Consider the following 10,479-nt stretch of genomic DNA (forward strand, 5'->3'; position numbering starts at 1 on the left):
GGTTTTACTATTGGGCCTGCATAGCACGATGTTTAAAGCAGCTCTGGGGCCTACCTCACTGGGAACGCACGAATCGGCAGTTTCTCCAGGGCCAGGCCCGAGCGGTGCACGTGGGCGGGCGCGGCTGCACGCGCGCGGCCACCCTCGAGAAGCCGCGTTGCTTCCCGAAGCACCGGCAGTTATTAGCCTCACCGCTCCCTCTCCTCACTCTTCCCCACTCTCCCAACTCTCACCGGCAGCGGCGGATCGGAGCGGAGGAAGAAGACCACCGGACTCCATCACCGGCGGCGGCGGATCGGAGCAGAGGAACAAGACCGCCGGACTCCATCAATGGCGGTAAGCACTTCTCTCTCATCGACATGCATGCTAGATTCGATCCATGGCGATAGATTCGATCCACGGCGGAGGGGAATGGGGAATAGAGGTAGATAAGCATAGGGGTAGTTCATACTAGTTCATAGCAGTTCATAGGAGTTCATACATGCAAGATCGGAATGCATAAGTTAGATTTCGGGATTGGGGGATAAGGGAATAGGGGGAAAGGGGGTACACAACAAACACCGGATGACCGCGGCGGCCGTCACCGGCGTGCGGAGCGGCTGGTCGAGCCGCTGGCCTTCTTCTTCTTCACTGTCGTGCCGGCCGGCGGGTCGTCCTCGTCGTCCTCGGCGGAGTCGAGGTCGATCTGCCAGGTAGGACGGACTGGCTCTGGCACCCTAGCTGGCATGTGCACCGCCTCTTCTTCCTCCTCCTTAGGCTCCCGCCAATGACCGCCGGCGGCACGGCGGTCAATAGGAGCCCATTAGGTCTTGTACTTGCACCACTTCTTCCTCTTTTTAGGGTCATCGGAGACGGCCTGATTCATGGCCCAGCGAATGATGTCAACTGCCATCGCGCCCTTCGCTGGGTCAGGAATCAGCGTCTTCAGCTCTTCTTTAGTGGCCTTCATGACCACAGCATTCGAATCGTTCTGCATGTCAGCCATGGAGCCGAAGTTCGAGCACACCTCCATGGTGTTCTCGAACTTGGTCCGGTCACCAGCCGTCCACCCGAGCAAGAAGGCCCTCCAGCCAATACCCCAAGGGAAGGGGTTGGAATTGGAGTTGGAGCTAGAGCTCATGGCGATGGAGAGGAGGAAGGTTGATAGTGAGAGAAGAGAGGGGTGGGTAAATAGTGGTGGGCAGGGTGAGTAAATATAGGGGGGATGGAGAGGAGGAGAAGAGTGATAGTCATGCCGTTTTAACTACAAGCTCTTGAATTAGCCATGAACTTTGTGCAATGCATGACTCCATGACTTGTGTGCAGATCGAGGACACGGAGGTGCTCCCGGCCGTTGACAGCAAGGGCAAGCAGCCCCTTCACCCAATGCCCGACGAGGTTGAGCTGCCGCCCACCGCCGAGGAAGACCCGAAGACGCCTGAGGGTGGCGATGACGAGGGCATGGAGGAGCCCCCCAGCAACAAGCGCCGCAACTACGGCCACTACCATCAGGAGGATGGCCCAACGCACTTCTGCAAGGTAATCCTTGCAGCGAAGCTTGAGTGCATCCCCATGCTCCTGGACTTCACCAAGCACTTCATCGCAGTGCCGATGGAGTTCAAGCTCAGGAACAACATTGGCTGCTCCTGGAAGGTGACGGTCAAGCTGATGAATGGCAGGGTGACCCTGGATCAGGGTTGGGCCACCTACGCAGCCGTTCATCAGATCAAGATCGGCTACATGGTGACGTTCAAGCTCCTCACTCCCGACACCCTCAAGGTCATCATGTTCGACGACGATGGCATTGAGGTCGTCAACAAATGCGGGAAACACGACGACGCCTTCGCCGCCAAGGAGTAGGGCCGGGCCACCTCTTTTGAGCGTACTATCGAATTATGCTAGTTGATGGTTTATGCGTTGAACTGTTATATCTTTGGTACTGCTTATATCTGAATTATTCTAGTTCATGCTCTGTTTATAGTTTGTTGTGCTTATGATGTGTGCTGCCGAAGTGTGGTGGTAACCTCACCAACTAGCCAAAGAGGTTACCACACATCAGGCCTTGCATACAACCAAACACCATGCCTTGGGTTTGTGGACTAACATGCAGGCAACCAAACACCAGGCAGTGTGGTTCAGCCCATGCAGGCAACCAAACAACATGCATATGGTGCATTTGAGGCTGCATTTGCATAGCCAGACTGAGTAGAGAAGTGTATGTGATGCAGGCACGGTTGCACACGGCAACAAAACATGCCCTTGGTGTACACTTCAAGACTTATACAAATGATCGTCCTGTCATTGCTAGTTGTATCCAACATAGTTGTAACCCTAGATACCCCCGGTGCCTATATAAACCGAGGGGTTTTAGTCTATAGAGGCAAGGGTTTTAAAGGATAGAGCTCACACATATGACCTCGAGGTAGATCATCATGTACTTTGTATCCCCATCCACAATAAATACAATACAATACAAGAATGACATAGGGTCTTACCTCTTCGAGAGGGCCCAAATGTGGGTAAATATTGTGTACCCTTTACTTCGTGTTACCATCATGCCATGATCGCCACTTAGGGACCCCCTACCCAAGATCTGTCGGTTTCAGCACCGACACATGGCCCGCAACAAGATTACCTACTACAAGCTCCTGACGCCAGAGCTCTAGGCGAATGAGGAGGCTCGTGCCGCACGTCGTGCCGCACGCATTGCGGCTGGGCTGCCTCTGGATAGTCCGGAGGAGGCGCCGAAGCAGCAGGAGGAGGAGGGGAGAGATGGAGGAGGTGGGAGCGAAGATGGTTGCACCGGAGCAGAAGGACGAGAAGACGGAAGATGAGTCTTCTAAAGAAAAGGAGCAGACACCAGCGCCGGAGCAAGCCAGATTCAGCATAAAGGACGTGCTCACAGAGTTCGAGCTTGCCCAACCTGAGGATGTTGTGGAGCAGTAGACCGTCCTCTACTTCATCCACTCGAAGATGGAGGTGGAGGCCCGCCGCTTCCTCTATGAGGCGGGCATGGAGCTCGATGAGGCCTGGACATACAAGGAGGCACCGCCGTTTCGCCCGGCCGCCAACAACCACGAGGCCGACGGCTCTGGCACAAACATCATCGACATATCCAATGACGAGTAGTGTATGTAGTAGCTTGCTAGTTCCTACGTAGATCATGGATGTTGTATGTCTTTGTATGAAAATGGATATCATTAAATGGGGAGTGTGGTTCTGAAGTGTTAGTTGTGGATGTGAAGTGTGAGATATGAGAGTTGATTGGGCACTGTCTGCGGAGCGAACTTTTGAAGGCTCGCGGTTGTTATGTGTGATTGTAAATGCTCTTGTTTGGACGTGGAGTTTCTAACCTAAGCTCAAATGCTCCTGATGTGAACAGTAAAATAAATAAAATAGGAAAACATTTTTAAAAATTCTGATTTTTTGTGCCATACTTTAAGAAATAATTGTTGTGCATGCAAAATTTCATCACGAAATGACATTGGTGGAAGGCGTGGTAAAAAAACAAAATTGATGCTCTGAAAATGTACTTTCAAACGCATTTTGGAGTTCTGATTTTTTTTTTGCCACGACTTCCGCTAATGTGATTTCGTGATGAAATTCTGCAGGACAACAAGCATTGCTTAAAGTATGGCCAAAAATCCAAAAATTCTTGAATTTCTTTCTATTTATTTGATTTTATTGTTCACATCAGAAGCATTCGAGCTCAGTGGAAAGGTGCTTTGTCTCTTGTTCCTCTAAGACTAGAATAAAGGAACCCTAGTGCCGCGAAGTCCCCGTCTCCCTCTCGCACCTCTCCTGCCAGCCGCCACCGGGAAAATCACGGTTGGCGTCGGCCGTGGCGGGACCTCTCCTCCCCGCAGCGGCCGGACCTGGCACGGGTGGCGTTCGGCGGCGGGTAGCGGCACACGCCGGCGAGGACTCAAGGGTTGACAGCAGGAGCTGCACCGCGTGCTCGTGTCTCCCCCTGGTGGTCGCGTGGGGGGGCGTTCGGGGCGCTCCTATGGTGGCAGGTGGTAGATCTGTTTCAGATCTGCCCGCCGGTGCCTCGGGCGGCGCAGGGATCTCGAGGCGGCGACCTTGATCGGTGGCACGCGGTGCGGCCTGCCTGGCAGGCGGCACCCACGGGTACAGTTGGGGGGCTTTCCATGGCTGCGTGGGCGGTGTGGAGGTGGCGGTGCTATGGCGGCTCCTCGATGGCCGACCAGAGTTCCATGGGAGGCGTCGTCTCTAACTCGATCTACTCCGGTTCGTGCTAGCTACGGTAGTGACTACGGTGGACGCCAATACTGCCTGGGCGGATCTGGCTGGTGGGCATGGATCCGGGGGAAACTCCAGGCCGGCGTGGCGGCCGCACCAAAGTCGACGCCCTTGGCACTGATTCCCTTCCTGGAGGCTTCAGTGTTGATCATAAGCCCCCACCTCTGCCATGAGCGCATGCGAAAGCCTTTGTTCCTCTGTTTGGGCAATGATGGCACTTTGGTGTCGTCTTCCTTCCAGAAGGCGTCGGCCGGGGACTGCTCAGGGTGGTGGAGTTCCTGGTAGTTTGGAGCTGACACGAGATGGCATCTAGGTGGAGCGGTGTGGCATTAACCATATCTTCGACGGTGGGTCCTGGTGGCGTGGCGCAGTGGAGAATCGACGTCTGATGCGCGGAGATGGACTCGCGCAGGAGGAGGAAGCTGTCTGGCGTCATGATGGCGTTGATGGCAGAGAGGCCCGGCAAGGTCGGTGCATCAGTTCTCCTCTGAGGATGGACCGATGGAAGATGGAGGTGACAACCCGTGCAGCGTGCGGTGCTCACTGGGAGTGTGCCAGACCGTTATGGGACCCAGTCCAGGTAGTGGCTTGGATGGGACACCCGGCTTTAGATGTTAGGCTTTGGTGCGATGTTTGTTTGGTATTAGGCCCAGACATTCGGCACACCTTCATCAAGAGGATTGGAGTAGCAACAGCATTGCCAAGATGGTGGCTTCAGGCTAATTGATGTATCACCTTATATGGTCTTTGTTTTTTTTTTTGAAACGGAGGCAAAAGCTTTGCCTCATGTATTAATTAAGGAGAGAATAGAGTTTTTTCTTTACAACACACACCCTTTACGCGACATGGCAATTACTCTCGCAAAATAAAAGACCCTAACTTCTTTGCCCCGGCGGTGACCCAAAGGCTTGCCTCAGCCACAATGGAGTTTAGCAGAATTGGCGGAGGAGCGCTCTTGTGCCGAAATACTCATGTGTTTCTCTCGTTCCAGATTACCCATGACACGAGCATGGTAATCGACGCATTGGCCTTCCTGTCCGTAGTGCCGACGTCGCATGTACTCACCCACCAGCTCTCAACTGAGTCCATCAAGTGCCATGAGGTCGTGTCCAAGTCGTCAATGCCGAATCTCCGAATGACCAACCTCCAGAGCCTCAGATAGTAGCGGCACTTGAAGAGGAGATGTGACCCACATTCCTGCACGCCCTTGCACAATGGACAAGGACCGCAATTTGGCCACCCTCGCTTGGCCAACCGGTCGGCAGTCCAAATTCTGTCTTGAAGCGCAAGCCAAGCAAAAAACTTCACTTTCGGTGGCGCCCAGGCCTTCCAAACCATTTGGTCCATGGGGGAAAGAACCAAGCCCAAAAATTGTGCCTTGTAAGCAGAGGCCGCCGTGTACTGGCCAAAGGCCGAGTGCTTCCACGAGATGTCATCATCGGTAAGCTCATCAAGCTGGACCTCTTCCAGGAGCATCCAGAGGGAGAACAACTGTCTAATATGCTCGGCGGACACAACTGCGGATGGAGGTTTGATCCTAAGGATCCAAGCGTTGTCCCTGAGGGCCTCCCGCACCTTCCAATTCTTTCGTGACGAGGCTTCGAAGATGAGTGGAGCAATGTCCTTGGGCTTGCGGCCAAGAAGCCAAGGAGAATCCCAGAAAGGCGCGCACCATTGCCCACAGTGATGGTGGTAGAAGCATAGAAGAAGTTGAGGTCTTCGGCATCGCATGGGTTCCCGTGCCCCACCCAGAGTTTAGAAGGCTCCTTCCATTCAAACCATGGCCAACGCAAACGCAAGGCACGCGCAAACTTCTCCGTGTTGAGCACCCCAGGCCCACCGTAATCATGTGGCCGAGTTGCCGTTTCCCAATTTACCTTGCACTTGGCCCCGGTCGTCCTGTCCGAGCCGGCCCAAAGGAACGCCCTCTCTAGCTTGCCGATGGTGCGTAGAATGCTTGGCGGAATGACAAATAATTAATAATATGACTGCATACATCGTCCAGATGCGAGGCCAGGGTACATCCTCCTTTTCAAAAATAAGAAGACTAATTGGCAGAGGACATCATCTCCTTTTATCCATGGACACCACCTGAAGCAGTAGACATTGTTATACTAATTGGCAGAGGACATCATATATATCAATACAATATCTCTATCTGCAGTACCTTCCGTCTGTCTACTGTCCCTCCTTTCTGAAAAATAAAGTGTTGAAAAAAGTCGTGAGACCCATGAAGCCACACAGTGACCCCACAGAGCAGCTTAGCCACCCAATTAGCTGTTAGTCAGCTACCCAGCTATTCCCTGGCCACCACCGCCCGGGCGTATTATGCACACTCCTCTCCCGGAGACGATTTGCTTTAAGGACCGACTTGTCCTAATCCATGCCACTTGCTCTTTTATAAGTGGCGCCGCGCTTTGGGTCGCAAGAGCCGGTGGCCACTCCTTTTGCAACCACTCTTCTCATTGGTTCCGTTAATCTGGTCAAATTCGCTCAGCCAGTAGCAGCAGCAGTACGATTTAATTAATTAGCGTTGATCCTGCCCGGAATTATTTGGAATCGCCTAAAGTTCTAAAATGGGGAAGCTTTTGCAATTTCAGTCTAGGATGCTGCTGGCATCCTGGCACAGGACGCTGAGAAAAGAACAGAGGATTCTCTCAGTTATGGAGAGAATTAGTACCGAGGATCTAGTTCCCAGCCGTTCAGTAAGTCTGCACATCGATTGGAATGACATCATTATTGTATTTTGCGGTACAAAGATGAAATGTAAAATTATTATCTCAGCGCCATCTTGTTGAAAGCAACCGGCAACAGCTACCTGAGTTTTCCCCCTGTTGGGCATCGCTGTCGCCAGCCATCAGGAACTCAGAAAATTGCACAAACGGCAGCCAGAGAAACGAACAAAGATGATGATATGAGTACACAAGGAAAGGAGGCTGCTTGCTTACGCCGAAGGCTTTTTTCGACACCAACGGAAAAAGGGGCGAAGAAAACAAACAGAAAAGGGAAAGGAAAGGGGGGCGAAATAGCAGAGTACACTCCAACTAACAACCCGCGGCGCCGTCCGGCCGCCGCCACCACGCCGGGTCGCGCGGGCCCACCACGAACTGCCGGGGGCCCTCGTCTCGTCTCGTCTCTTCTCTTCTAGTCCCGCCGCCGCGAGCCAGGCGCGGCCGCGGAGTCCTCGGCGACGGAGGCGAGCTTCTGGAGGTTGAGCTTGACGACGGTGTCGGTGAACATCCTGGTGTCCTCCTCGGTGTTGCCGTCGGGCACGTCCACGACGTAGGACTCGACGACGACGCAGTAGGGGCCCGGCTGGAACTCGGTGACGGAGGTGACGGAGCGGTAGTTGCGGAGGCGGTGCTCCCCGCCCACGACGCTGAAGCTGAGGATGTGGCGGTCGTCGTCCAGGATCTCTAGGCGCTCGGTGCTGGTGGACGCTGGGAGGCCGGACACGACGGTGACCTCGCGGACGCTGCCGACGCTGGCCCCGTCGCCGGCCGCGAGCGCGCAGGTGCGCACGAAGTGCTTGTACCGCTGGGGGTTGCCGAAGCTGCGCACGATGGGCCACACCGCGCGCACCGGCGCCGCCACGCGCTGCGCCACCAGCGACGTGCAGGTGCCCCCCGGCGCCCGCCCCGGGAAGGTGTGGTGCGCCCGCACCGTCCCCTCCAGCGCCGCCCGCTCCGCCTCCGTCACCCCCTCCCGCAGCGCCCGCTCCATGTGCGCCTCCATCACCACACGCACACACAAGCGCACTGTCTCCCAAAATCCAGCTAGCTAGCACAGTAGTACTATCTCTCTCTCTCTGTGTCTGTGTGCTTCTTGATGGGGTTGGGGTTGGGGTTGGGATGGTGGATGGCTGGGATGGTTATATACTGAAGCGTGGGGAGGCCGAGGGTGAGGGCAGCGACCGATCGACATCCATGCACGGGGTGTGGAGCTAGCTAGCAAAGGCGCGGGTTACGAGGAAGCCGACAAGCAGCAACTTTTTCACTCGAGGATTGTACAGATGATGAATTGGTGCCAGCGTGCGTGCTGCGTGGGTTTGGGTTTGGGAAACAGCGTCCACATACTCATGGTTTGGTTTCTCTACTCGTTGGGTTCTGTCAGTGGGCGAGCAGGTTGTAAGGTGTGTTTGGTGTTAGCCTTTATCTCGCTAAAAATATTTGACTAGTTAAAATTTTGCTAAAAATATTTGACTAGTTAAAATTTTGGGTGAGGTTTTACTGGCCCATGATCTGCTAACATTAGACATTGAACTAGAGTCGTGTCTAAAATATTGCTAGGGTAGCATTTGGCTATATACTCCCTCCGGTCCTTTTTAGTTCGCATATAAAATTTGTTTGAAGTTAAACCACGTAAACTTTGACCAAGTTTATAGAAAAAAAATACCAACATTCAGAATGTGAAATCAACAACATTAGATGCGTCATGACTTTAGTTTTCATATTGTATAAATTTAGCATTATAGATGTTAATATTGTTTCATATAAATATAGTCAAACTTTATGAAGTTTGACTTCATACAATTCTTATATGCAAAGTAAAAAGGACCAGAGGAAGTATAATCTAAACATTACTCGGCATCTACATCCAGACTCATCAAATCTCACTCCTCAAACATCCGCGGACAGCGCCCGGTTACCCCTCAAATATCCGCATCCACATCGGTGTACCCCATACCAAATCCTTAAATTCATATATTCTCATCTAACGTGAATAAGCACTTAGTTCATCTAGATTATGTTGGAAATATCAGCACCTTTTCAATTAGACTAATCCACAAGTATACAATACATATGACAATCATAGTATGCAACTCATACTGATATCTAAGCATGTGAACACGTATAGTACATAGAACCGAAACATCAATAAACAAAACATATACGGCTAACACATGAACGAGCAATAGGGGATGAACGATTCGCACCTCCGGTTGCCCAGGCCAAAGCGGCGGCGGCATCGGCCGAGGCCTTCTTCTTGGCGACTTCGTTGTCAGCCATGGAGTCGATGCAGAGGTAGTAGTGGAAGCAGAGGCGGATGGAGACGAGGACATATCGAGAGCAGTCACGTCGAGACTGTTGGGGGACGTAGTATTTCAAAAAAAATCCTACGATCACACAAGATCCATATAGGAGATGCATAGCAACGAGAAGGGAAGAGTGTGTCCACGTACCCTCGTAGACCGAAAGCGGAAGCATTTAGTAATGCGGTTGATGTAGTCGAACGTCTTCACGATCCAACCGATCCAAGTACCGAACGCACGGGCACCTTCGTGTTCAGCACATGTTCAGCACGATGACGTCCCTCAAGCTCTTGATCCAGTTGAGGACGAGGGAGAGTTCCGTCAGCACGACGGCGTGGCGACCGTGATAATGAAGTTACCGGTGCAGGGCTTCGACTAAGCACTACGACTGTAACGCCCTTGATGCGGCTATATCTCCTACGTGTCGAAGCACGACTTAGAGGCATAACCACATTGAAAGCAATGTCGCAAGTAAGGTAATCTTCACAACAACCCATGTAAATAAATAAAAGGGGAAAAGATACATAGTTGGCTTACACTCGCCACGTCACCCAAATACATGAATAGCATTACATTCATCCAAAACACTCATGGTCCGCCTACGGTACCAAAATAAAGATCAACCCCACATGCGACACGGTCCCCGATCGCCCCAATTGGGCACCACTACTGATCATCTGGGAAAGACACATGGTAACGATGAGAGTCTTCATCGAACTCCCACTTGAGCTCAAGCGCATCGTCTGGAGCGGTATCATCGGTCCCTGCATCTGTTTTGGAAGTAATCTGTGAGTCACGGGGACTCAGCAATCTCGCACCCTCGCGATTAAGACTATTTAAGCTTATAGGTAAGACAAGGTATGACGTGGAGCTGCAGCAAGCGACTAGCATATATGGTGGCTAACATACGCAAATGAGAGCGAGAAGAGAAGGCAAAAGCACGGTCGAACAAACTATGATCAAGAAGTGATCCTAGGACAACCTACATCAAGCATTACTCCAACACCGTGTTCGCTTCCCGGACTGCGCCGAGAAGAGACCATCATGGTTACACACGCGGTTGGTGCATTTTAATTAAGTTAAGTTTCGTGTTTTCTACAACGGGACATTAACAAATTCCCATCTATCCATAACCGTGGGCATGGCTTTCGAAAGATCAAATCCCTGCAGGGGAGTCCCAACTTAGCCCATCACAAGCTCTCACG

The 10,479-nt window shown here is 52.4% G+C and overlaps 2 protein-coding genes across 2 annotated transcripts; one reads left to right on the forward strand and one right to left on the reverse strand.

The window, feature by feature from the left end:
• The first annotated feature begins 1,365 nt into the window (after positions 1-1,365).
• On the forward strand, positions 1,366-1,839 carry LOC147960325 (putative B3 domain-containing protein Os03g0621600). Its single transcript, XM_087532931.1, has one exon. It carries the CDS (start codon positions 1,366-1,368, stop codon positions 1,837-1,839), a length of 474 nt encoding a protein of 157 aa, XP_087389057.1.
• A 5,163-nt stretch (positions 1,840-7,002) lies between these two features.
• LOC125524408 (abscisic acid receptor PYL9) lies at positions 7,003-8,293 on the reverse strand. Its single transcript, XM_048689461.2, has one exon. It carries the CDS (start codon positions 7,975-7,977, stop codon positions 7,387-7,389), a length of 591 nt encoding a protein of 196 aa, XP_048545418.1. The 5' UTR covers positions 7,978-8,293; the 3' UTR covers positions 7,003-7,386.
• Between the last annotated feature and the right edge of the window lie 2,186 nt (positions 8,294-10,479).

The sequence above is a fragment of the Triticum urartu genome, chromosome 7A, assembly GCF_056163025.1.
Source record: "Triticum urartu cultivar PI428250 chromosome 7A, HENAU_Tu73, whole genome shotgun sequence".
Classification (NCBI taxonomy): Eukaryota; Viridiplantae; Streptophyta; class Magnoliopsida; order Poales; family Poaceae; genus Triticum; species Triticum urartu.

What these genes read in the sequence shown, in the direction of transcription:
- LOC147960325 (XM_087532931.1), top strand. Translation starts at nt 1,366, where the DNA reads ATGCCCGACGAGGTTGAGCTGCCGCCCACCGCCGAGGAAGACCCGAAG.
- LOC125524408 (XM_048689461.2), bottom strand. Translation starts at nt 7,977, where the DNA reads ATGGAGGCGCACATGGAGCGGGCGCTGCGGGAGGGGGTGACGGAGGCG.